Source organism: Anas acuta, chromosome 6 (assembly GCF_963932015.1).
Source record: "Anas acuta chromosome 6, bAnaAcu1.1, whole genome shotgun sequence".
Lineage (NCBI taxonomy): Eukaryota > Metazoa > Chordata > Aves > Anseriformes > Anatidae > Anas > Anas acuta.
Genome location: NC_088984.1, coordinates 15,546,195 through 15,574,133, shown reverse-complemented (window position 1 = coordinate 15,574,133; position 27,939 = coordinate 15,546,195). Strand labels below are relative to the sequence as shown.

General features: G+C 44.3%; 1 protein-coding gene across 14 annotated transcripts in view; it reads right to left on the bottom strand.

The window, feature by feature from the left end:
- Positions 1-19,246, bottom strand: part of KALRN (kalirin RhoGEF kinase) — a 504,304-nt gene extending 485,058 nt beyond the window's left edge. For 6 of the 14 annotated variants that reach the window (XM_068687532.1, XM_068687537.1, XM_068687533.1 and 3 more), the window contains exons 1-2: positions 16,980-16,995; positions 16,568-16,672 (exon numbers count right to left, since the gene is read on the bottom strand). In XM_068687532.1, the coding sequence (XP_068543633.1) occupies positions 16,568-16,640 (73 nt within the window). In that variant the 5' untranslated portion in view covers positions 16,641-16,672; positions 16,980-16,995. Of the gene's footprint in view, positions 1-16,567; positions 16,673-16,979; positions 17,118-18,012; positions 18,530-18,885 lie in introns of those variants that run through there. The other 8 variants (XM_068687538.1, XM_068687539.1, XM_068687549.1 and 5 more) reach the window with 5 other exon arrangements.
- Positions 19,247-27,939: the final 8,693 nt, after the last annotated feature.

Genomic DNA, 27,939 nt, shown 5'->3' with positions numbered 1-27,939 from the left:
TGGCTAACGTGGCTGTAAAATGGGTAATGCCATTTTCTCGTTTCACAGAAGTGTGGTTAGAGTGAATTCATTTGGTTTTGTACAATCCATCCCAATCCAGAAATGAAAGATGCTCCTAAGGTGCAAAATGTAAATGATTTTCTTATTTTAAGAATACAGGATCTGTTAATCCAGAATTTGTTCAGAGATGTTTTGAAAGATTAGACTCTTCAGATTCATTAAAAAAAATGTTCTACATATGCTTCAGAATAAAAGTATTTATCTGACAACCAGCCAAAACCATTTTATCTCTGTAAGCAATCCTCAAACACTGCAGAATGCATTCACTGCTTTCATTACCAAATTACTTTTTAAGAGTTCAGCAGGTAATTGAAGTTCCAAATGTCTTAAACGGGTTTGGCAACACTGAGATTTCTTAATGGACTTGCTATCCAAGAATTTTAGAGACAAAAAAAAAAATATGGTTGGATTCTAAATATACACCCTAACATAAGATGGATTCAAATTACACAAAGAAGCTGGCTTTTAAAGAGGGAGAACATTTTAAATGAAGAGCAAAGCTCTGCCCAGAAGAGGTTCCATGATGCCAGAGCTTCAGCTCATATTCAAAACCAGACAGCAAAAAGTCCTGAGAATATTTCAATGACACTGTGTCGGCCTAAATGTATTCCTCTTGAACTCAAGGACTGCTAATTTCAACAGAAAACTAATTAGGACAATGCTGTCCCATATATTGTGTACTATTAATGTATTCTCGTTAAAAACGGAGGGCTCAAAACCTTTTTTTCCTAGATAAAAAACATTTTGTTTATTACTCCTCCAATTCACTCAGCGGGACCACTGAAAGGAACGAGCCTGAACCTGCTCTGCATGCCCGCGTCCCTGCATAGACCAGCACTGTGGTGTGCAGGGGCAGGAGGCTGAGGAGCAGCACGAAGCCTGCAGGCTGGCCCAGCAGCCGCCAGCTCCAGAGGTCTAATGAGGACTCTTGCCCTGCCTGCATCAATAGCTTTTGGCAAACCATTTTCTGCCTCAGTTCCTCACATTTATAAAGCAGAGATGATGACAGCGCTCCGTGTTAATAACCGTTATGTGCACGGCTTTAAGTGTTATTATTGTACAGGGCTTTTCATCCACAGCCAATTACCCAATTCTCAGAGGGAAACTGAGGCATGGAGGGATGCTAATTGCTTAATGTCATCCAGCAGGCCACAGCAGAAGTAGGACCTTCATCTCCTGAATTTTGCATTATCCACTAAACTTCTCTACAACCTTGGCATTACAAGGTGAAAATGAGCTAGCTGATTGTCCAGCACTAACAGACAACAGGATACTTGCTTACTTCTGCTAACATCGCTATTTGCAGCCTATCTTCTTGTTGCTGTTGTTCCTGCAGGGAAAGCACAGTGTTAGATTTGTAAAATCACATTATAGGGGAAGACACTGCGATGGCAATCGCAGGATTATGGTCTCACTGCAGGCTCCAGCAGCAGGAAAAGCTGGTGATGATATGGGCTGCTTGAGGTCTAACACGGAAAGCTTTAATGACGACAAGAGGAGCACATAACAACGGGACCATGGGCTTTGCTTTGCACAGAAGCAATCTTTTCTTTTAGGATTACTCCAATGCAAAAATCCTCTTTCTGCAATGCCTCAGTTATCACAGCAAGGGAATAACTGATATTTAAAATGAACATGAAAAACTGAAGAATCTGCATTTCTGACATGTGCCAGCAAAGATGAGATGCACAGAATAGAAAACCTAGTAAAAGATGCTGGTCTTTAACATAAGACTCCTTTACTCAAATTATGGCTCCTACCCATGAAGGCACAAACCTTTCACCTTCCAGGCATGCAACATTCCTTCCTTTATCAAAGGCTACTGCTGAGGCATTTCCATTGCAACAACACTGACCCTTGTACCTCCATCACACCTACGACTTTAGGATGAAAGTTGCTGACTGCACGTGGATGCACAGACACCACCAGAGTAAGCCATTAGAAATACCAACTGAGTTGTCCAAGATAAAGCAGGCCAGGCTTTGTAAGGGAGCCTCAGAGAAGTTATGGATGCAGAAGCTCAGGAGTTGCTGTCAAAAGAGCTGCATTCCAGCTGCTGCACCACAATTTACCCTGTGTGAGAACTAAACATTGAAAAGCAGAAGAGAGCTGAGATATGGGGAAAATTGATTTGCTAAAAACTTAGCTCCAACCAGCACCAGAAGCATCCATTGCTCTGGGACACAGCAGCTCTGTTTAGAGCCTGTCTTTCCCCTTCTTTGCCCACAACAGGTGCTCACTTATGAGCCTGTTATCAAGCAGTGGAAATGGGAAAACTCTGCTTGGCCAACGCATGGTGTTTAACAGCTTATAAACTTCTTTAACAACAATAACATCCTTTTACGGCCCCCTTCACACTGCTGGACCACAACACACTTTGCCATCTTAAACAATGAGCTGTGACTTGCTGGACCCATGTGCAGATGGACAGGAAAAGCGGAAGATACAGGGAGGTTTCCTCCAGACATACAGGCTGGGGCGTGACAGGAAGCCCACGTATTCCCAGACTGCTTTGGCAGCAGCTGGGAAGGACAGGGTGCCTGGATGTGGTACTTGCATGTGCTGATTCTGACACAGAGCTGCCAGAGGCTGTGCTCATTTTACCTCGCCTAAAGCAAGAGAGGTGATGCAAAGACACGGGAGGTGTTAAGAACAGAGTCTTTACCCGAAAGTCCTACGGAAGAGTCACAGATATGAATTACCTCTCAATGTAAAAATGCAGCAATTTGTACAGTCAAATTCAGCAAATACCTGTTCACAGACATCACCATTAGAAAGCTTAATTTTCGAATAGGAAATGCACAAAAGCAAGAAAGGAATATAATAATCATAAAAAACACGGTTAGAGGAATATAATTATTCCACATAATATAGATATCCAGCCAGAATATTAGGAATCCAGCTTTCCTTCCCAACAATTGCTTGTGGTGTGGGGATGTCCTTTAGTTGCTCCAACAGCTTCAAAACTGTGAACCTCAAGTTTTGACTTCAAAGAAAGTGCAATTTCAAACCTAGGTGTCTCTTTTGTCTCAAATGGATGTGTGCAAACAAGAGATCCATCAGCACCTATACATCCATGCAGGCTTCCCATCTAAAGACCCCGTCAATCTGCAGAGTTCCTGCAGGAGTCCTGTGTGATAAATATCTCCGTGACAAGTCTTCAACTTCTAAATTAACATTCAACTTCTAAATTAACATATTCATTTACTTATCTGCATGTAAAAGTACAATGCAAACAGACAGTTTTCTCGACCATCAACACCACCTAATCCAAAGCAATGCAGTACAGCTTTCCCATTTGTTTCTAGAAGGAGAATAAACTCAAGTTACTCCAGCACAGTGGAAATATTGTGTAGAATTACACAATAGAAATATTGAGACAGTTTCAAGAGACTGAATACAAGGTTTATATTCACTCCTACATGCTGAATGCCTCATATAAAATGAGGTACAAACCCAGGCCAGTGCCCACCAGAGTCCTGCTGTACAACTCTTGTACCACTGATGTTAAGAGGAACTTAGCAGGCATGTGTTCAGGCTAGATATAAGGGACAAATGATGCAAAAGCCAGTGGCTTTCCAGATCAAGGCTGTTCAAGCTTTGTTTGATGTAGCTGAGCAACATGGGTGTTTGTAACTCATGATTTAAGGTTTTACACAATACCTACATCTGTACGTTAATGGCAAAATTAGGGATGAAGCTTACATAAAGTAACTATGCAGTCATGGAGGGTTTTTAAATCACTTTCTGCAGATAGCCAAAATCAAGAACATAATGGCATTTCGTAAAAGAGAACAGCCACAACTCCAGCCTCCCACCACTTGAAGGGAAGCAGGACAGCCAAGAAACAAGACTGTTACAAACAGTTTTGCTTTCCCCAGCAAAAGCTTTGCAACTCCCTCCATCATCAAGCCACGGGATAAACAGTACTGAGAAGGAAGAGAATAATTTCCTGCTGCCTGAGAGGTGGCTGGCATGTTACCCTTGCCAGGCCAGGCTAAGAGCAAGCCTCAGAACTGGGTATGATCAGAAAGCAGCTGGGATTGCAATGGGGAGATGGGCAGCAGCAAGGCTCCTGTGGGCTCAGGCTGAGGCAACACAACACGCGTGTGCCCAAGACCAGTTCAAATCAGGTCACAAAATCCAATTCATGAAAATAACCTTTTAAAAATAGATCGCTACAGTTGGCTACTTCGGAAACCTAAGGGCTTCAGGCTGCTGTCTGAGCCACTAGTTGCAAGGTGCCCGTACACCAAAAGGAAAAATAACAATTAGGGAAGCTTAAATTTCAGTCCTGGAACAGTTCTTCTCCCAGGGAAAATACATACATAGACAGTAAAAGCAAAAAAGGGAGCCAGAAGAGGAGATCCCCTTAGAAGTCATTAGCTGCAGCTGTTTACATGTTTGCATGGTAGATAAAAAGAACTTATTCCTGCTTTTTCTTCATGTGTGTACTTCACGAAGTCTGCCCTCTGTGCTATCCTATTAGTTTCAGGACTTTCAGCTTAATCTGTATAAAGTTTCTGTCCTTTCCATTCAAAATCCAGGTATTCTGTGTACAAATAGGGCCACTGTGCACCCCAGGAGTGGGAAAAGAGGGAAAGGAATGACAAATTGCCCCCCTAGCACTCCTGCTCAATTCAACAAGAGAAGCTCGTTTGGATTTGGGGCACCCAGGAAGCAAAGCCAGAGATCCCATCCCATGCACCTTCCCAAAGGGAAACCTTGCCAGGGAACTTCAGACCTTATTTCTTGTTAGCATGAAAATGACTCTTTGGAGGAGTGCTTATTCACATCTCTTCCTAATTCTCTCCTTCACACCACACATGGGGAATGTAGCAGTTACACACAGGTAGTAAGTGGTCCAGCTCTCCTCAGAAGGCCGCAGGTATTTATTCTACCCTGGACGATGCCACATGAAATGAAAGGCCCCATTTGGAGGAGCGACATGCAGCTTTCACATTCACTAGATATATACACCAAGAGGAAAAAGTATGAGGAAAAATGAGACCAAGGGAAGGAAATCATATACTATGTTTATAGCTCTGTTAAACTATGCTGTGTGGAATCAGAGAGGAGGTACCTCCCCGTGCCCCCAAGTAACTCACGTACCCACGGGAGACATCCACGGCATAAACCTTGTGGCAGACCAGTTGGATCTGTAGCAAAAGGGAATCTGGCACTTGTAAAAGACCAAAAAAAGAGCAGGATCAGAGTTTTAAATGGCTCCTGACAGCATTCTCCTCATGAAGAGATCTCTGTAAAATATGGAATATATTACCAAACCTGGGCTGGAAAGCAAAGCATTTTTAGGTAGGTGGAACTTTTTAATAGCATGTCATTAAATCTCTCTTACATTTAGCATTTAATAGATGTAACTTTCACAGCAGCATGCTCATTACAAAAAAGGCACAAGGGACCATACCAAACAGTGAGCAGAATGGACCCAGAGCCCAAGTGCCTCATTTTTTTTGAGCATTTGGATACCATGGTGATGAGAAAAATCATCTGGATGTCTTAACACATTAAATTAGAAATATCCTTACTCTGCTACCAGTCCTCTTTGGCCCCATCCCCACAAGAGTCTGTCAGCTGAACACGGGCCAGAATTTCCGCCTGTGTAAATTACTGGAGCTCCTCTGCTGCCACTGGCTCTGGGCCATTTCTTGAGCCAGATGTGGATATGACCTACGTATATTTAAAAATAGGGTCAGCGTAATGAAAATCTTAAGACCATTTGACTGGCTAGTGTGGATGCAGGAAAGGTGCATTAATCCCATTTCCAGGAGTAAGGCCAAACCGTACAACCTGTCTGAAGTAGGTCACCAGCATCCATATATAGGTGTCTGTACTGAGTGGTTTAAGAGGAACTGAGTGTTTGCACATCAATCTGATTTCACCTGTCACTTTAGCCGTGACTTTTGACAATCCCAAGGTACAAAGGGATAGGTGTGCTTTTCCTGGTCCGTGCCCTAGCGATGTAAGTTAAAGCCACACAGCATTTTGGCAGGGTGTGCTCCATGACCAGAATGTGGGTTTTAAAGAGGGGAAAAAAAAATTGTGCAAAGCACATATAACCTCAAGAAAACAATTTACTACAGCTTTATGTCTGATTATTCCCATTTCATAGGTGGGTTTGGTAAGACTTCCCGATCCTACACAAAGACTGTAACTTTTCACATGTTTTGAAATGCCTCACAAAATTTGTATGCTATTTCTAATTACCATTGTCACTCCACACCAAGGAGCGCTGAGCCAAGCAATGCAATTTCTGTTCATCCTGCACGTCTCGAGCACAGCTTGACTTCTGAGGTGGAAGCTGCAGAAAGCTGCCATTTGACCACCTGTGTGAGAGCCCACCAGCTGCCGGTTCTGAACTACTGCACGTGACCACCATAAGCCTCAAGTGAAAAAAAATAAAAATAAAAAAAAAAATGCAGTGGAGCTGAAGCTAGACTGAGTGCTGAGATCTACCCCAGGCACAGCAACCAGGTCTGAGCTGCCCAACTCAATGATGTAGGGAAGCAACATTTTTTTTTCCTGTTGTTGTTGTTTAAATCTTTTCCCATGATAAGGACTCACATCCTGAGAAGCATCATTTTTACAAATTCTCATTACCACACAAAACAATTTTAATCAATCTGAGCTCATCTAAGCAAACAGCTTTTCTCTCTGCTCAGATTTAGCACCAGAGGTATTTAAAACCAAGCCAGTGTTAGCAACTTTCTCCTGGTCCCTAATAATTAAAGACTATCTCATTAGGAAATTGATGAATCACCTGAAGAAGCAGAGATAACAGGCCATCAGGAACCTGTAACAGATAGCTGACCCATTTAACACCCTGGCTAACTTTCCAGCAGGATTGAGTTGAATTGGAGCAAGCTGCTAACCAGAGAACCACACACCATAGATCTCAGTCCTGGAAGCTCACAAGATCATTACTATTTACCCGGCAGGCCTGACTGGCTCCTTCGGACTAAATTTATCTGAATGCTTCAGACTGACTCTATTAGCATCACTCCTGAACTCCCTGCTTCAGCACGGAAAAGCAGAACAGGAAAGTTAAATTGCTACGAACACAGCAGCAGTCGGATCCAAGGAGGCTGCCTCTTCAGGCCATGTTTCTATGAACACGAGACATTAAACGTGAAGGAGAACACCTAAGGATTTTGGCTCTCTGTCTTTGCTTCAGAGGCAAATGTCTTATTTCTCCAGCATCAAAGCAAGACAGGCATTTGGTACAGTCACCATTAAAAGACTGCAGTGTGATAATAATGGTCATAGATGGTGACAGGCATCTCCTGGTGGAGAAAATCCTACTGTTTTTCCTGTGCTTTGCATGGCCACCTTCCTCTTTCTGAGTATGACACATGCATAGGCATGCCCTGTTCCCTCCTTTAACTATGTACCCAGCCAAAGCCTGCTGATATTTTCATCTTACACGTGAGAAAACCTAGAGCTGTAGTTTTCAGGATGGAAAGCCAAAGGTAATCAAACCTCTTATTGTCTCATTTCTGCGATTTCCTTTGGCTTCTGACCTTCCCCACACTGACATCACTCACTTCCCTTCCACGAAGGATGCAGGCTGCAATCGCTTTCCCAGCAAAGGGCCTTCCAGCTCTGAAGTACTCTGATTGATACCTTTGTTGCTTTCTCCCACATTTTCAGGTTTCCCTACAGTTTTCTCATTTCTCCCCCATTTTTTTTTTTTTTTGCATTGTTCTCAGCTGTTCCCTCTGCTCCACACCCAGCGTCAGCCCCCTATAACACCACTGGCTCATCCTCTGCTCAAAAGCAGAGCAAAGCGAAAGACGAGTCTTTGGTTAAATGAATTCACAATCCACTTAAGCGCTTTTATCATAAACACGTTGTGGCAGGGACCATCTTTTTGTTCAGCGTTCATGCAGCATTTACTTCAGAAGGAACTAATCAGTGACAGAGACAATTAGAGAAATAAACTCCTGTAGAGAGCCATCATAACATAACAGCAATGCAGCCGGGCCTGTAAGAGATCAGCCCTACATCCACTCACTTCAAATGGCCTCCTGCACCTATAGCTTCAAGGCCTGTGCAGACTGACAGGTAGAGCACTGGGACCAGCCGAAACCAGCAGCAACCCATGAAACTTCTCATCTGGCATTTCCACTAAACCTGTCCTGTGGGAAAAGACAGTAGTAAACAGTGCACGAGAAACACAGTCCAGACATCTCCACAGAAAGTAAATCTGCTACCAGAGTACCGCATATTTCTTGTTAGCTATTATTTTTAACCTCTTGCAGATTTATTTTTACTGCAATTTGAATGTATCTGTTATATGCCATAACATTAGTATTACGAGACGCACTAAAATAGTAAAATATCCTAGGCACTTGATACCATTTTACAAAGCTGGGTGTTAAAGCCAGCGAGGACCGTGGGTCGCTGCAGCAGCCACCAGTGCAATGACCCCACTACAGCTTTACTTCTTAAACCATCTTCATGAACAGCAGAAAAAATTAACGAATGTCAGCAGGGGTGTGCTTTTCATCTCACCATTAAACAAGGGGTAAGCAAAACCAGAATTATAATACGTCCAAAGGGATGGACTGCTGCTACCAGGCTGTGGGCGTGAGCCTTGAGCTCACAGCCTGCAGCCCAGAGCCCCTACAGACCTCATACCAAAAGGACATTTAACTTGAAAACTACATGGGATTGACACATACCTCAAAGTCTTCATTCCATTTTTTATAAACCTGTTTTAAATAAGCAAAAGTTTGTCTAAATAAAGGCCTCAGAACCTGGCTTTATAGTATATTCTCTGTAAAGCCTAATAAAAGACAGTTAAATACATAAATTATGCTCTCATTAATCATCTTAACTTTTCAGTGATGCAAAACCGATGGTTGTCTATTGGCACCCAGGCAAGCTAGAGGAGAGTTGAACTTTCCACTCCCAAAAAGCACTGCCACGAAGCTCTTTGTTTTCAGCTTGGATGCTGTTTGGCACAACAGTTTGACGTTCACTTAGAAGACCAGTGAAAAATACGCACTGCTAATTTTCCTAAGTGCCATGCCAGCGTCTCTGGGGGCCTGTGTTTGCCCACCTTCCCATCCAGTAATGTGATTTGCTCCCAGCTAATAAAGCATGCCTCACATTAGCTAGGAAAAGGAGTTTAGTTAGTGGGTTTCGAATGATATATTCATAGAAGAAAAAAAAAAAAAAAAGCTGATGAAAAGCATATTTAAAATACTCTTCTTTGTTTATATATTTTAAACGTGGGAGACACAAGCCGATAATCCCTGCAGATCTCCTTTTTCTTCCCCATTGCCCCCGTGGTTTATCATGTCCAATTAGCCATCTGCCATGCCTGCACTGCCATACAAAGGGGGCCGGCTCTCCTCCACCGCAGCCCATCAGCGGGGCTATTGTCCCAGCTGACAAACAAGAATCAGCCACTATTGTTTCCAGCTGACAATGCTGCTCCAGCCTAGGCTGCCAGTTGCGATTACAACAGCAGGAGCACCAGGGTACACCCCGGGAGTCGTGAACCACGCAGCAGTGTCGGCATTAGCGGGGAGCCTTCACAAAGCCCTCTTTGCAGCATCTATTCTAATTTCAGGTAATAAACCAGCCTGGACCAGCCTCCATCCTTCATATCCTGGCTGCACCGGGACACACCACCTCTGCTGCTTTTCCCTGCGCTCCCCTTGCCAAGGCAGGCTCACCATCCCCAGAGGAGAGCAACTTCCGAGAGGGAAATCTTTCCTTTTATCAATTTTTATTTTCAAGATATGCTTTACTTTCTGCCTCTTCATTACAGCTTATTGCACACACATACAAAAGGGTTTAAAAAACCTGAAAACTCCACTAAGTCTCTGCATGGGTACCAATTACGCCATGAGGTTAATTTAATTTCTCTCACAAACAGCACTCACTCACCCTTTTTCCCAAGGCCACTTCACTAACAGAAATGACCAGAGCAGCTGGTCTGCCAGTCACCGCGATGTTAAATTGAAGATCATTTCCTCTTATTATTCTCAGCAAAGCATGATGTGACCTTACGCTAAAAACTAAAGTCTGCCTAATTATGGTAGTTTTGTTCCATCAGTGAGACTGAAATGCTGGTTCAGATAATTAAGGTTACAAAAAGGGAATTTCATTTTTAGTTTTAAAGGCAATTTGTTGCCTTGAAGTGGGAGTGTGACAAATTAGGCCTATGTACTTATATGTTCCCAGCCATTATACAGGGTAATTTTTGAAGAAACAGAAGGCAGCCCTAGGTTTAGTAGCAAAGCCACACATGTCGTTTAGGGAGAAAGAACCCCAATAAGACACAATTTATTCTAGGCACTGGTTAATGAAAGCAAGCAAATACAAATCAATTTTTATAGTTCTGTTTCCACTTTTAAATATTTCCTAAGTCCCTGAGTAGGGAACAGGAATTATTTAAACTTCAATCCTTTTTTTTACCTGCTATTTCCGACTTTAGCACTGAATGTATGTAATTTGAATATACCATTTCCAACCTTAACTGAATTGTGCTAAACAAAATAAATGAAAAGTGACTGAAAAAGATGTTATTCCAGCAGTCACATACGTAACTTTTGCAATGACTTAAAACAGAGAAAAGTCCTTGTCCTGAATTTCAAACACCAGGCTTTCTGAAACAGACATGAAACAAAACACACACAAAAAAAAAAGAAAACCAAATATTTTGCTGAAATATCACTCCATCCTTAGCCTGAAAAACATGAAACCTTACTTCAACATGCTGCAATCCACATCTTGCACAGGTGACTGACTTCAACCTAGATTTATGGCTGCTGTTGCAGTGCCAGGACCAAGTGCTGGTTTTGGTTACATCAGTGAAAATTCCCAAACAATTCCTCAGAAGTCTTCTGAATAATTGTGATGGTAACAACACAGTCTTTCCCAGAACTAAGTGGGGAAAAAAAATCACAATATTATGGCTTCTTTCTTACAGCCCTCTACATCCCAGGGCTCTCTATTCAGACAATCATATTTGACTTATCTGTTTGCCTTCTCTTTTTGTATCCTGCTTTCTTTTGCAACATATATATCATAATATTCGCTGTTATTCTCTGAGTGGCGTGGCAAAATTCCCCAAATGGCAGAGTCCCTTTAGTTAAACACAAGGCATGTGTGCCATAAAAGCCTGTAAAACGGGAGTTGTTTATCTAAAGAAATATTAAAAGCAGGACACCAATCCAAATCAAACAAAAGCATAAATACCTCTAACTTGTTTCATGACTTACTTTAAGTTCCAGCCATAAAACGCACAGTGCTGTGGGTTTATAAGGTCTAATACTCTATAAGTATTTTCTTTGATGCAACTACGAAGTACTTACAAATACCACTGGGTACTGTATGGTACAGGTCGCCACGGAGCTATAAAGCTGCTTTACGTCCATAATCAAACTTTCTAGGGACCATAAGGTCACAGCAGCTGAAACAACAAAATACTTCATCCCAAATCTTCAAGGGGTCCAGAACACCTGCCCAGCCAGAGGATTCCTCAAGGGGCTCTAAACACAGAGGGGGGTGTGCTTGGAGTGGGCGGGAACCTGCAAAAAAACAAAATTGCTCCCATTTCTAAGCCCCCCTGTTTCTCTAGCACCTTATTATGGGACTTGACACAATAAAGGGGTTTTGGGGGAAGAGCAGTAGTTATATTTTCATGGCCCAGTGGGATGCTTGCTTGTATCCATGGAGCCCATCACCCCAAAACATAAGTGGCCACCTATGCTGGATGCAAAATGGTCTCCATGAGCACTAGGAGAGATGTGTGGAGCTCCTCTTTGATGGAAGGATTTTGGGGTAGCACTTTCCTTCTTTGTGATCTTTGCCCCCAAACCCAGTGAAGGCCCCAGAGGGGCTTTCCCCACCCCTTTAGTAACATCACAGGTGATGTATGAAACCTCATCACATCACCTGTGAACTTCTCTGGTGTCTGCACTATGATCTTACTTGCCCTACTTCACCCTGTTATGGAAAGCAAGGATTGTGACTGCAGTACCTAGCAGCTCTGACCAGAAGCTAGATGCAACAAGCCTTTGCCTCTGGAAGTAACTCTGTTCCTCTTAATTTGATTAATATCAGACAGAACAAATACCTTCCTACTGGCCTGTAACACAATGCAAGCTCATCCAGCAGAAGCACATTGTTAACAACCAACAGGTGTCACCCCTGTTGCCCTGTTCATACTTCTGAGTGACAAAAAAGGAAGGAGTTGGGAAAGAAATGTTCCTTCAAATACCTTTTCTGAACTAAATTACTAATTTAAATTACTCCTTTCTAGGACCAGACAGCAGAGATCCTTCCCCTTCTGTCACAAGACCTCACAAATCAGTAGGTTCTGCCTCATTTCTGAGCAGCACCTGCAGGGCCAGAGGGGGAAGATGACAGTTACTCCTGTCAAAATCTCTGTATCCACTGGTGTGTCCTTTATCATATGTCCATGCCGGTTCCCAGTCCAGCAGAACTCCCTCTTAGGGTCCCAGGGAAGAGCAGGGCAGATCCATATGGCCCACCCCATGCACTGGACTGTGTGGTGACAGAGACTTCGGAGCATCTGGGTCCTCACATGGAGTGACATAACCAGCTTTCTCTCCCACATCAGTCATATGAAACAATGCCTACATTAGATAATAAGGAAAGAAAGGAACAAACCTCATATTCCTGACAGGGTCAGAGGTCAAAGCCCCCAGAGAGCAGTATGGATTTTAATTAACAGCATCACCATCAAGAGCATGGGCGCTTTTCACGTGGTCCATACAACCTGACAGCCTTTCCTACGGCAGAGCCTCCTTTATCAGCATGCATTACTGGACCGGACCTTATAAATTATGAAGTCTCAAGGTGAGGAAGTCATGCGTCATGCAAACACCTCACTCCCTGTGACAACTAGATTGAATCAATTTATCCGCTCTACGAGGAGACACTTGATTCCATCAACCTCGAGGAGCACTTCTCCGTAGACATCATTTCAAGCACATCTATTGATCAAACAACCTGGCCACTGCCAATCATTTTAAAGTTATTTAGTAGCGGAGCTGCCAGTCACTTGTGCACAAATGAACAATGCTGGAAGTCTGAGCGGCTGGTGGAGAGCCGAAAGCAAACAGAATAATTCATCGTAGTCAAAGGAGATGGAACAATATCAATTTTCAACTCACCCACAGGAATTATCTCTGACAAATTCGGCATCTTCATATCAGATATAATCAATGTTAAGTGCCAGAAAAATAATTTAGAAAAGCGTTCCACTAGTGGATAAGAAGTATTGATGATTAACCTTCCCAGTAATCAGTAGTTTGCTAAACTGTTCTGTCAATGACCTCTATAAATATTTAATATTTTGGTAAAGGATTTTCTCATTTGTTTTACCTCTGCTTCCAAAACACGCTGCAGAAATTCCTGCAACTTAGGCACAAAGACAAAGCTTTCCCTCTGTGCCTGTATCTGAGGGAGATCTGTCATTTGTACACTTTACAAAGAGACTCATTTTATGTTTCAAACAACAGGTATTTGGCTTCAGTTCCATCCAATGTAAAAGTCTCAGTATGCTTTTAATATAGACTGCTAAGAGCTCTACAGAACTTGCTTGTATTTTATTATCTGTCACTGAAATAGACATGAGAAACTTAATAAGGTATACCTAGGCACAAATTTGGTTTCTTACTCAAACGTAAGCTCAAACAGCAGTGATAGACTCTGCAGAAATTACTGCCTTGATTCAGCAGCCTGTTATCTCACAAATCAGAGCTGGAGATTGCAATGGTCATTTCTGCCCTTGAAGTCCCTTCCCTCTGTATGGTGATTTTTATCCCAATTACATGGAAATGATTCTCTAAAAGACAGAATTACTCTGCACACAGCTGATGGTGAAAACTAGAATAGTCCCTGTCCTGCGTGCCTCCAGGGATGAATTCCAGCACCAACCACACAGGTGTTAAATCCACTCTTTTCTGAAAAGTCCTTCCTAGTTCTCATCCGCGTACTCTCCAGAACAGGCCCTCCTTTACCATCTTGTGTTAATTCCCTTGGTTTTACTTCCCAGCTCCAGCTCAGAGACCTGCTGTATCAATGGTTCTCGCTGAAAAGGGACCGCTATGTCCAGTGTTTGGGTGCTGCCGGCGGAGCTGCTCCGTGCACGGCGCCATTCCCAGCATCAGCCTCCTCTGCTGGTACCAGGGAGCAGCCTATCGATCCTCCCGGCTCAGTGCAGAGCCCGTCTGCTTGCTAAAAGCCTCCGAGTGAGATATTAGTTGTTTGGACTCCATCTTTTCACTGAGAATAATGAATTCGTGCTTTTCCATGCAGTAGCTGTGAATTCAGGATGGGTTTAGGCAGCCTGGTGTATGCTCATGCTATTGGAGCAACTAATCTTTAAGCCACACGGATTCTTTTCTTTTTTTTTTTTTTTTTTTTGTGTGACCATTCAAGAGCATGAAAGCCACAATGGTTATGGCTTTATGGCTTTACAAATCCGGAATACAAGCCAGGACAGGAGAAATAAAAGCAAAAAGCTAATACCAAGAGAAAAGAAATGCTAAGCCTATGCAGGTCTCCACAGCTACTACAAACCAGACCCCATCTCACAGCCCTCACTCAGGCAAGACTGGGACTGATGGGGGTGAAGAGGAGCCCCAGAGCCCCACATGTGCTGGTCTCTCTGCCATCCAGTGAGACCAGCAACAGCTTCAGGCAGTCACAGCCCCAAGAAGCAAGCAGCACGCAAACATTGCAGAAAACCAACGTTGCAATTTCACGTGAGTCATGCCTGCTATCGTTTGCTTTCTCCCCATTCCTCAGCGATGTCCCCCGGTCATTATAACAGCTGGCAATCAACATGAATTACTAATATTTTTCCATGTCATATTTTTGGACACAAAATGCTACATTAACAGTGCAGAAACAAGAATTTTCTGATCTCCTTCGATGAAGCTTTTCGAGGCAGATGAGCCACCCACTAGGGATGGCCTGCATGCATACACATGCTTCAGCACACGGCTGTGGCCTGAGCATCCCTTCCAAGCCTGCATTTCTGTGATTTTGTTTCCTTGGGGAACAGAAACGTCGAGAGGCTGAAACAGGCAGTAGTGTATTTCTGGTTCTACAGGTGAAATAGCCAGGGAAGAAGACAGAGTGGAAGAAGAACATAGTGCTTCTCTATGCTTTTTCCTCATTTAAGATTTTTTATTATTTTTTCATAAAAGCTAGACAGACTTGACTCTCTCCAGATTCAATTCTGCTAATGTGCTTACGCTCAGAAGTCAGTGCTACAGGGAAATGATTTAGTTTTGGAGGAAGGAGGGGAGAGGAGAAAAGGTGGGGAGAACCTTTAGTGATGTGTTTCTGAAAGGAAAATTGTCGTGATTTTTGTTTCGTGTGCACGTTTTTTTCTTTTCTTTAAAGAAATCTTCATTTGCCTACAAATGCTAATATTGAGGCAGCTTGGGAAATGAGCTTATAACCTGGTAAGCTATCAACAGGCAAGTATCCTATGCCTTAATGGCTTGTGGATCACAAGATACACACAGCCAGACCTTATTATAGTTATCCTCTAGATCAAAGGGTTTTCACATAAATGGGGTGCAGTCTACCATGGCAGGGAACCGCTGCAGCCTTCAGGATTTAACTACTTAAAGTTTTGGTGATTACATAGTTGTTTTTTTGTAACCGGAGCTCAAAGCACTCTGTATAGCTAATGAGCAGGTAGAAGGAGGAAGACAGCTGAAAAGCAAAGTCTTGACAAACAGCTGTGGCAATAAGTGGCAATCCCAGCCCAAAAGGGTCAATCCCCTTATGAAACAAGCATTTAATCCTTTACAATTTTTAATTAAATATCTACCAAGAAGCCCGTAATACTTTCTTGAGACTCTGATTCCGTCGGGGGGAGGGGGGGAGGGACCGCAAGTAGTTTCAGCTGAGATGCTGAGCCTGTGCAAAGCCGAGGGCCCCCAGGGAACAGCACCTCCCGGGCGGGTGGCGCAGGGGGAGCCCCAGCACATCCCCGTTGCCCGCAGAATTTAATTAACGAAGGAGCGATTAATGAAGCCCCCACTCCGCCGGAGCCCGACGACCCTCGAAGCCCTGGCAGGGCATAGGGCGGGCAGCCGGCTCCGCGACCCGCAGGGTCCCCCAGGGAGAGGATTAGTGGGGGACACGCCGAGCATCCCTGTAGGGTTTTTGGGGCTGCCGGGGGCGGGGGCCCGGCCGGTCCCCTCCCGACGTGGCCGGCGGTAGGAGGGCAGCCCCGTGCGGCGGATCCGCGGCAGCATCTTCCCGGGGACACGGAGGGGAGGGGAGCCAGGGAAGCGAGCCCAGGGGGCTGCGGGGGACAAAGCCAGGAGGCAGGCGGGGACCCCCGGCTCTCCCCCCGCTTCTCCTCTCCCTTCCCTCGGCTCCGCTGCCGGCGGTGCCCGCGCTGCCGCCGCCAGCCCCGCATCCCAGGCAGGGCCCGGCGGTGCCCCAGACCCTTCCCCTTCCCCTGGGCTCCCCTTACCTGTTCGGAAGAAAGCATCCACCTCGGAGTCGGGGACAGCGCCTTCCTCCGCCGCCCCTTCGCTGGGATTCATGGCTGGGGGAGACGAGGCGGCGAGCCCGGCGGCTGGTAATATCCAGTGAGTTAGGGAGGAGGAGGAGAGCCGGGAGAGAGAGAGAGAGGAAAAAAAAAAAAAAAAAAGAGGGAGGGAGGAGAGGAGGGAGGAGAAGAGGGATGGAGGCGCGTTTAGCAGCGAGCCCAGCCGAGCGCCGCCCGGCTCATCCCAGCCGCGGTGCCTGCGGGGCGGCTGCCCCGGGGCTGGGCTGGGCTGCGCTGCCCGGGGCGGGGTGCTGAGTCCCCGCCGAGTGAGTCCCCGCCGCCGCCGCCCCCCTCTCTCCCTCCGTCCCCTCCCTCCGCCCGCTATTGTTCCGACCTGCCCCTCTCGGCGCTGATAACCCGGCACGGCTCGGCACGGCACCCACCGCTCCCCTGCCGGCACCTCCCGAGCCTGCGGCTCCCCCCGGGCAGCCCAAGCCGGGGGCTGGTGCTGGGTTTCCTCCCCCAGCCCTACTGCTGCGCATCGCCAGCTTGCGCCGCTGCCATTCCGCCCCCCGGGCGAGCAGCCGCGGTGCCGGGGCTGTCAGCTGGGCAGGTGGTCGGGGATCGAGAGCAGTAGCTCCTGTGGTTGAAAGGAAACACACCCCCACACCCTTTTTTTTTTTTTCCTCCCTCCTTCCCTGGTTGCTGTTCAGGGGTTTTGGAAAGGCTCGGTGCAGCTGCGTGTTGCTGCAGGTACGCCTTCGTGGCTTACCCCTTGCGGTCCCAGGGGTGGAGAGGCCAAAAGGAGTTGGAAAAGCCGAGGTCCTGCTCCCAGCTCAGCTGCTGATGCAGCTATTCAAATGATTTTATTTCTCTGCTCTATAGCTGCAGTATTTGTGATTTGGGACAATAATTGTTGTCCCCAAAGGAACACCGTGAGGAATGCTTGTTTGTACTCCAGCAGCTGTGTTAAACATTATTCCCTAAGCCCAGCTATCAAGATTTCAAGCACAGACAGGCAGAGATAGACAGAAAGGCAGATATTTGCCATTTGGGCACTTTCCTTTCTTCTCCTGTTCACCTATTTGAAGCCTCACCAGCTCCTCATTCCTCTGCAATCACGTAACAGCCCTAGGACTAGCAGCCTGCTTAAGGAAAAACATTGTTTAAGGAGCAATGTTCCACCTAGGCAGAGCCCCACTGTAAAACAGGACTGCTCTCACACCTTGGTTGCTCATTTTTTGTTACCTCTGCCCTGGGAAAGGGGAAGCAACTGCTGGAGCAGCCACCCCTCTGTCTGGATCACCCTTGGATAACCCAGCCCTGCTGCAGAAAAGCACCTTCCACTCTCAAGACCAAGGGTCTCAGCCAGCAGGTCCCCATGCCCCCACAATACCCATAGCCCTGTAAGGATGATGCCCACTCACCGTTCCTTTGCCACTGAAGAACTCAGACATTTGAGGGACTCTCGAGGTGCACACAGGAGGAAGTGTGCTGGAGAAGACAGAAAAATGTCTCCAGGTCACCACAGAGGGATTCGCAGGGGCACTTCCAAAGAGCTCAGCACCAGTCTAGTGCCTCTCAGGAAATAAAATATTCCAGGTAGTAGAAATCTCAGAACCAACTGGTTGTAAGCAACACTGTCTGGATCAGATCTTAATCTGTTGGGCAGGTTAGCAGCTGAGGCCAGCAGAGCCTTTTCTATTTTACCGCTGAGTATTTCACACAACGCAGGAAAATGGATTTCCTCCATCAGCTCTCTTCCCAACAGAGGATAGGGGAAGGCTGGATTTGGACACACACCCACAGACTAGGTATATTGTACTTGATAAGAGGCTGAATCTTTCCCTGAAGAAGCTGAAATATCAGAACAGCATTGAGCAGGCAGGCTGAGCAGAGGCATCTCAGTCACATCTTCTCCAACCTTACTGTTTACTGCTGGAACTGAAACAGAATTGAGAAACAAACGATACATCAGGCCTGGGTATGGCAGAATTATAAGCAAGCATCCTATAGAGATCTAGCATTTAGTTTCCCTCTGGTTGCTTTATTCTCTCTCTTCTGATCTACTGCCCATTTCCCAAGCCTCACCCCAGCTGTGTTTAAGTACAGCCATTTACCTTTTTATGCCTAGGGATAAAAAGGGTCATTTCACAACTATCTGCAGAAAACAAGGCTTGGTGCAGACCTCTGTGCTGCCTCCTTAGGGCCATCAGCACACCAGGGCTAGCTCAAACTCCAGCAGCAGGGCATTAACACACCACAAACACCTGAGCACAATCAGTCTTCTAAACACTAACCTTCTTTAGTGACCACTCATCCCTTTTTCACACCACAAGGCAGAAAAGCCTTCTCTCTTCAAGGCCTATGCAAGCTGCACCATTTCAAATCCTGCCGCAAGACTTCATCTCTGAATACTCACTACACGCAGCCCTGCTTCACTCCTTAGCCCTTTCTGCCCCCCAGACTCTCACACGCAGACTGATGTGCAAGTGTGAGCTAAAGCTGTGGTAGCTGGGAAGATCAGGACTTCCCATTGAAGCACTTAGAGTCCACTTGGGATCTTGTACAGCCTGGTGGGTTTCTGAGTCAAAGCGTTCCTCCTCCAGGAGCATCCTTAGAAGCTCAACAGGAGTTACCCATAGCAAGGAAGGTTTTGCATCATTCAGCAAGGAGAATTAATGATGTCAGTGACAGAAATTTATATGAATCCTGCAGGTGTGGCCTATACCATTGATTGTAGATGTCACATAGGCAACTGAAAATGTCCTTGTCTGCATAACCTGCAACCACTTTAGAAAATGCTGAGATGGAGAGCAGTTCATTTAACTCACCTGCCATGCTGATAACTATACTGATTTCTGTTAATGATTAAACCAGTTAAGGCACTTAGATTTAACCATATAAAATACAGATAGTTTCTGAAAACAACTATTTTTTTTTCTTCAGAGAGCAATTTCATTAGACCAGGAATGGTCCTAGGTTTTTCTCATGCTTTAAAACAAATGGGAATTCCCACTTTGTAAAGAATATTTTTTTTTTAATTCAGTTCCTTTAAAGTACACCAAGACCTAGCTGCGCATTTCTGTTGCCACCTCTGTTGGGCTAGGCACAGCACTCCTGAGCTTGCAGCTCCACTTGCCAGGAAAGCCCTGCACAACATTTTCACTGTTTTCATGGCATTATCATTGAAGCACCAGTGCTGTTGCCATGTTTTGCACACAGCATGGCCATGCAGGATGGGGAGAACACACATCAGTGAGTAGCAATGCAGCCCCAGACATTGTGAGCTGCTATTTTAATTACCATCGTGATACAAGCAGGGCAGTCACTGTAAAGTATTTTCAACAACTTGGAGCCACCACGATTTCAGTTCAAGTCTCAGCAACAAGTTCACAATTTGCGTTGTTCAAAGAAGAGCTGTTAAATATGGAATAAAATACTTTCTGCAATCTATGTCACTTTTTTTTGTTGTTGTTGTTATAATGCTGAAGGTACCTCCAATTTCTTTGCGATACAAAACACAAAATAAACCAACCAAACAAAACCACCTAGAGAATTACATAAGCCAAAGTACACCAGTCTCATTGACAGACATTGTTTTAAACTTTTGCATGGCTCTACTTGGCAAATATTCCAATTCATAACAAAAAACTACTTTAGCTGGGTGCCATTGTTCTTATTTGTGTGACTCTTGAAGCTGCTTAAGTAGCAGAAACTGTCACACAGGCTTTTGATTTAAGGCCCCTACTACCGTCAAGTTTTCCAACAGGACAGCAATAGATGGCATCAGAGACAAAACATTTTTCAGCTTGATCTCACAAGCCTGCGAACTATAGGATGGGAGGAGGGAGAAGTATTTGAACAAGAAATCAATAAATTTAATTTTACCAAGATGGTAGATCCAAGACAGGAGAAATGTATTTGAAGGCTGTAGGGCAGTTGCAGTGCTGGAAACAATACAGCACTCAGAGGAAGCACATGCAATGTGGGTGTCCCACATGAGGGATCAGGAGTCAACTGCTGCAATACCCAGGACCCATGCCAAGGCTCTTTATTCAGAAAGGAACAGAGAGAAAACCCATCCTGCCAGGCTCAGCCGACAGCTGAAGTCTGCAAGGCACTGCAGAGACCGTTACTTGTGCAGAAAGTCCCTCCCTGTCGGTGTCACAGCACCATCTAAATGCAAAGTGTTAATGGGTAGGATCAAAGAGAAAGCCTCAACAGCAGAACAGGAAAACCTAAGTCTTAAAAGCACCTAGGGCTGCCTCATTAATAAGTTATTTGCAGCTACATTCTGGGGTATGTGAGAAAAACTTCTCACACACAGAGACCTGTTCAAACCCATGCCTAGGTATTAGAGTTGAAATTACAGTGCTCTTACACTGGGCTGAGTGCAGGCGGTGGAGGTGTCCGCTCATATTCCAGACGATTAGGAATCCTGCAGGGGAAAATCTGTGAGCCCCAGAAACACAGTGTGCACAGAAGCCTCTAGGGCAAGATGGAGGAGGCAGATTTAGACACAAATGCCCACATATATGTCAAAGATTATTGCTGTGTTCAGTAGACTGCGTACATCGAGGTTGGCTTTGCAACAGCCATGTGTATGTTTACACATGCAGCTTAGTTCAACCCTTTACCCTTTAGCTGTATGAGCAGGCATGGAGCAAGCCCTAATCCCATGGCAAAGGGTTTGTCTCAGCGTCATCCCTGCTGCTGTTATCCTCCAAAGCTGAAGTGGGAATGTCTATTCAGTTGCCACCTACTCTCCCGCTTCAAGAGTCAACATTATCTCAAATTTCCCTGAACTTGGGCAGGAAGATGAGCAATAATCACTCCTCAAAAAAACTACCCTGTCTAGAAGACAGTGACAATAATTAGCAAGGTAATTTAAAAGCTATATGATAGCTTTGAACAGGTCCTTTGCTAAGTTTACAGGTCTGAGTCTGGAAAGAGTCAATCGTGACTGAAAATCCTTTTTCCCATGGTAGCTGTTTTGTTACACTTGTTAATTAAATTGTTAGTGCCAGTGGATCGCCATTTTTATTAAATAGTAGGGAGAAAAAAAGAAAAAAAGAAAAAAAGCTAATTGCAAAGGTGGTATCCCTCAGCCAGATCCCATTTGCTACAGCAAGGCAGACAAGACAAGCTTGCATTGGCCAAGTCCACGCTCTATTTTTATGTACACAAAGAACTTCAGTCTTAAGCACTGTTAAGCTGGAACATTTTCTTCTAACTAAATTTCTTGCAAACTTTTAATCCTGGCTCTGCAATTTGGCCAGATTCTTAATGATACAGAGAATTATTTATTTACCAGGAGCTTTTGTACTCCCTGCAACCTCCTGGGCACGTTATGCCCAGTGCAGAAAGAGTTACAGAGGTAGACCAGAAAAAGGAAGTATTAAACATTGAAATGTCTGGGGGAGAATTTTAAATGCACATATTAGCTATTCAGAAAAACAATTTTAAGGTGAAGCATGCATTAAAATTAAACAGTGACTACTACTTTATTACCACAAGCATTCATTTCAGTGCACTTGTAGGATACTAATTTCACACATGGTTGGGCATAAATACTAACCTGTTTTCTGTTTCACCAGTACAAATTAGTGTAAGAAAGAGAACTTTTTCCCTGTTGTTGTGTATGCAAAACCAAAAACAATTTGAGCTCAGTTTAGTTTCTATAGAAAGTTAGAGAACAAAATGATTGGATCTGAGATTGGATCTATAAATTTGTTGCAGCATTTAAGATTTGGATTCTCATTAGAAGCCCTAACAAACTTACAATAATCAGCTAAAACCCTAAAAGTATCCCTAGGGCATCAAGTGATTCAGGCATTTTTATTATTAGTGGTGTCGTCACTGACATCCTTTCAAAATCCACTGGACCCTCTTACTGCAAACTGCACTATAAAGTCCTCACACAACCTGCCAGAAACCTGTACAGACCCTACCAGGAGGTCACTGACCTTGCTCCATGCATTACAGCATCTGATGTACAGAACATCGTAATATTCATAGCACCAGATATTGGTAACTGGAGAATCTTTTCTGAAATGTCACAAATGAACAAGGTTACTAATCAAATGAGGGCTTTTGGTTTATTGGGTTGGGTTGGTGGAGTTTTTTTGTTTGTTTGTTGGTTGGCCATTTTTATAAATGAACATCACAGCATTGGTCATGTAATAAATTTAGTTGAGCCTTATCTGCAGAGCTTCATGTGAGTAACTGTCACATCATCAGACGTATTGATTTGTTTGTTTGTTTGTTTGTTTGTTTTGAACAGAATTACTGTTACTGAAGACTGCACTCAGTAAATTACCAATGCCCAATATGATGCACTGGAATTGTTCAGTGACTATTTACCCACACTCCTACTAGCACACACCTGTTTTGTTCCCTAGATCTCAGGGGCAGTTCTAAGTCTTCCCTACCCCAGGGCAGGGGGCAGTTGTTCAGTGTCTCTCTGCTTTCTGGCAACTACTTTTCTCCAGAGAGCTTTAATGGTCATGCTAAGCAGAACTCCCCATATCTCTTTGCAGCCTGGCTTACAGCTATGGCTGGAGAGTTTCCAGATATTCTGCTTCATTATTTGTCCTTTTGGCTTTCTCTTTCTTGACTGTTAGTGGGTCTCCTTTCCCTGCTGCCTATAAACAGAGGGTCACAAGGAAGCAGAGTAGTTCCAGCTTGCTCCCAGTACCGTTTGCTGAAGGTAAGTGTGAAGGAGAAAAGGTCTGAGGACACTGAGAGTGCAAAAGAAACGTGTGACTGTGACCAAGGACTAAGCAGTAGGCAAGGAGGAAGGTTTGGCCAACCAGGCACGTCCCGGTGTTGCCAGGTCTCGTGAGTTGAGGGCCAGGCTCCCACCCCGCTCCCAAAACTTACAGGCCTGGTGCTTCGCTGCTTGTAGTGCTCCTTCAGCTCAAAGCCCAGCCTAGCTCTGGACTCTAAAAGTAGGTCTCTGCTGCCACCACATTCTGCTTGGTGTGCCCTACATTTCCCATACATTAAAAAGTCAGGGGTGGATTTCCATAGTTCACAAGGAGGCCTAAGCAGACAGACAGGGATGATGTGAGCATATGCTTCGTTGCCAGTTCCTTATGAGCTTTGTTCCAGTTCTGCCAATCACAGAATCATAAAATCATAGAAACACAAGGTTGGAAAGGACCTACGAGATTATCTAGTCCAACTATCCTCTGTCACCAATACTATCCACCACGCTATTAAATCATATCTCATAGCACCTTGTCCAGGTGCTTCTTGAACATTCTGAGGGACGGTGACTCCACCACCTCCCTGGGCAGGCCGTTCCAATGCCTGACCACTCTGAGAGAAAAAGTTTTTCCTCATATCTAATCTAAGTCTCCCCAGGCGCAACTTGTGGCCATTTCCTCAAGTCCTGTCATTAGTTACCTGAGAGAAGAGGCCAACCCCCTCCTCATCACAACCTCCCTTCAGGTAGTTGTAGAGTGCAATGAGGTCTCCCCTGATCCTCCTCTTCTCCAGACTAAACAACCCCAGTTCCCTCAGCTGCTCCTCATAAGACTTGTGCTCCAGACCCCCCACCAGTTTTGTTGCCCTTCTCTGGCCACGCTGCAGGGCCTCGATGTCTTTATTGTACTGAGGGGCCCAAAACTGAGCACAGTACTCAAGGTGCAGCCTCACCAGAGTACAGGGGGATGTCTAAGTAGACTACACAACAGCCCTTCCCTCATCTACCAGTCTTCGTCACACAATCATAGAAGGAGATGAGGTTGGACAAGCACTACCTACCTTTCGTGAACCCCTGCTGGCTGGGCCTGATCCCCTGGATGCCACGCAAGTGCTGTGTGATCTCACCCAAGATGATTTGCTCCATAACTTTCCCTGGAACCAAGGTCAGGCTGACAGGCCTGTAGTTCCCCAGGTCCTTCTTATGGCCCTTCTTGTAGATGGGAGTCACATCAGCAAACCTCCAATCCTCTGGAACCTCTCCAGATAACCAGGAATGCTGATAGATGATGGAAAGCAGCTTGACAATTATCCCTGCCAGCTCCCTTAGCACCCTAGGGTGCTGACTGCACTTTGCCAACTGCAGATGTGAATGATTTTCACATTAGAAGAATTTTCCAGTGGCAGAAGATTCAGCATGGAACTTCAGTACCACAGAAAGACCCCAAAGCCTCCACATTATTGTTGCTGTCATTGTTATTGCTGCTGATTTTGGTATAATTTGTCACTTTGTATTTTTAATTCCAGGATGGATGGGACCTACAGTCGGCAAAAGTACAGATCTGGTATGCTGAGACCTTAGAAGGAGATAAAGTAAGGATCTGGGTGGGAAGCCCCAGATGATCCCACTTCACAGGAGGGGCAGGACAGTATAAAGATGTAGCATTTTCAAAACATCCCTGTTCCTAACCGCTGTGGCACTTACCCCAAGATGAGGGTCAGTTACATGACAAAAGGTAAGGCTGATATACTTTCACCAGAAGAAGAACTGCCTCCAAGATGGGTATTTCTCCATCCCAGTCTGTCAGTCCAATAGAAGCTGGTATCAAAATTACCTCCATGAAAGCTGAGCTATAAATTCTTAAGGACCACACATGATTCTGAGTATCTTTGAAAGCCTAATGCCTCACAGCTGCTAGAGCCAGAGTACTCCATTCCTTCAAAGGAGAAACCTTCATTGGTCATCTGGATCTGTTTAGAAACACTGATATCTGCTAAAAAGGAAGCTCTCTGTATCATTATGGCTGATATCATGAATCTAGTAACTTCAACCACTGTGTATAAGCACCAACCATTTTCCTTTCTTTGACTACGTAAGTCAGCTCTTCCCCATACTCTGGTGAACATCTGGAAGAGACCAAATCCACGCTATGCTCTGTTAGCAAACTTTATTTCACAGACATCGCTAGACAGCTCATGATCCAGAGCTGCAACAGGTCCAAGCTATAGGTCATGGGCCACCTGGCTACTGAGACTCAGCATCTTTGGATCAGGTCTCATTGGTCCTGGAAGAAAATGTTTTTTAACTTGCCAGAGGACCAGCAGACCTGCTGTATGACACATACAGAAGTTTACAAAGGGCTTCATATCCATTGTCCTGTCAGTAACTAGAAGAGGCATAACCCATTTCGGAAAGACTTCACTTCTTGGGTAGAGCCAGCTGGGGCAGCGCTAGGGAGCTCAGGATACCAAACAAATAGCCAGAAAGGGAAGGCTGGGCAACCTTTGTTGTTTCATTGCAAGGTAAAGTTGGGCTAATATCAGTTTTTAACATCTAATAAATTTGCTGTAACACACAGTTTTGGCAGGAGTGACTGAAATAGTTCTGCCAGAAGTCAGGAGAAAGAATTCAGGATGTGTTGCTTTCAAAACTTGACATTTTGACCCTATATCTGAAAACGGTGCTTTTTGCTTCAGAGAGACTTCTTTCTTTAAATGGACGGTGGTTAAAGACAAGCCAAGCATCCTGAAAGTGAAACAAATACAGGGTGCCTGCGCAGCTCAAGGAGTTATGGCTACTGGAAATGTTCTAAACCTGCGTCCATGCGGTGCGTGCTCAGCAATATTCACTCTGGTACACAGCCAAAGAAAAATACTTTTACTCCAGTGCCAAAAACAGAACAACAAATACATATGACATAGAAACAAATACTGGGAGTAAGGATTCTTAGATTAATTTCCAAAGTTTCTTTGTGCTATGAATTGTGACCTTTCGGAGAACAATTACCCCTCTAAATAATAATTAACCTATCTGCAACAGGGCAGTACTATATTCTTACCTTCAGGGAAAGGCTAAATTCATTATGGTTCAGTGAAATACTCTTAGTTATACAGCTTAATGACACACTACTTCAGGGTGAATTTTACTCTTATGAGAAGTTTCAGCTAATCCTTTGCACAGAGGTGAATTCCACATTCATATTTATGAAGAGTCATACGGAGTTACAGCAAGGTATTTTAGTGCCCAAGAGACACAAATTTCCCTTCCAGCTTCTGGTTTCTCCTCCCAGCCAGTGCTGCAGTTACTGCTCTGGGACACAGCCACATTTGTCCCCATTTGGTCATAGGAGTGACACTCAAAAAGCAGGCCCCCCTGCTCCAACTCTGATATTCTGCAAGTGCTAAATAATATCTGATTGTGAGGTTCTGGGAGACAAGGTTTTTATCTCAAAGATAAATCTCGTCATCAGTCACAAAATGGAGCAGAACAACGTGACAAATAAATTTAAGATTCAAATGCTGATATTGTAAACGTACTTGCTTTTCCAAGACAACAGAAGTAAGCACTGCAGTCAGTGGTACCATTCTCACCGTCATATAATATTTGAAACCCATGAATACATATTTTTTTGTGTAATGACATTTTGATCCTTTTATTTTAATCTCTTGCCATGGCAATCCTTCCTGCTCTCTTTATATATGCATGTATATACAGAAAATTTGGGGATGATTTTCTTCTCCAGTCAATGAGTCAATGGAAAGGGGAGTTGCATGCTTTTTTTTTTGTTTGTTTATTTGCTTTTGTTTTTGTTTTTGTTTTCTTTTCCTTAATGTGGGAAAGCAAATTATGACCAATTTTGGCAATGAAGACAAAAGTTCTCTACGAAACATTTTTCTAGATTTCCCAATGACTATTATTTTGTCTAAGCTATTAGACAAAAAAGGTTTTCTGTGTCTTGTAATTGCAACATAGCACAACATTGGCATTTAGTTTCAGTCAGTAGAGTACATAAGTGTCATAAGTCTCTTTTGTCTTTAGCTATGGAACTGAAGTAAAATCCTGGACTCAATAAAATTAAAGGCAAATGTCCCTGTAGCAAAAAGGAGACCAAATTTCATCCAAACATTTCTTAGTCTGATCAGTGTAAGATGTTTTTATTGCTGAAAATCCCAGGTTCAAATACTACACACCATCCATTTAGATTGTGAAACTGGAACTAATCTTAGGAAGTTTACTCAGGAGCAATTTCTCGTACTTGAGTTAAAATCAACATTTGTTACATTTTCATGGTTTCAGTAAAGTGTATTGTTCAGAAATTCAGTCCTCCACCCTATGCTAACGTGCTCCAGGATATCCCTCACTACTTTCTTCTGCATCAGTTATTAGACCTTGCCCTACCCTAATGACACCAAGATCTTTCTTTGTGAAGTTGCAGCTAATTCTGAATTCACAGTGTACACAAATAGCTTAATTCCCCCCCCCCCCCCCCCCCGATATATTTTCATGTGTTTATCTTTACTGAATTTCATTTGCCATCATACTGCCCCATCATCTAGCTTTATTAAATCCTTCCAGACATCCTCCCAGTCTTCTATGGTTTCTTGCTTAGTTTTGCCACTTCATTATTCAATTCATCTTTTAG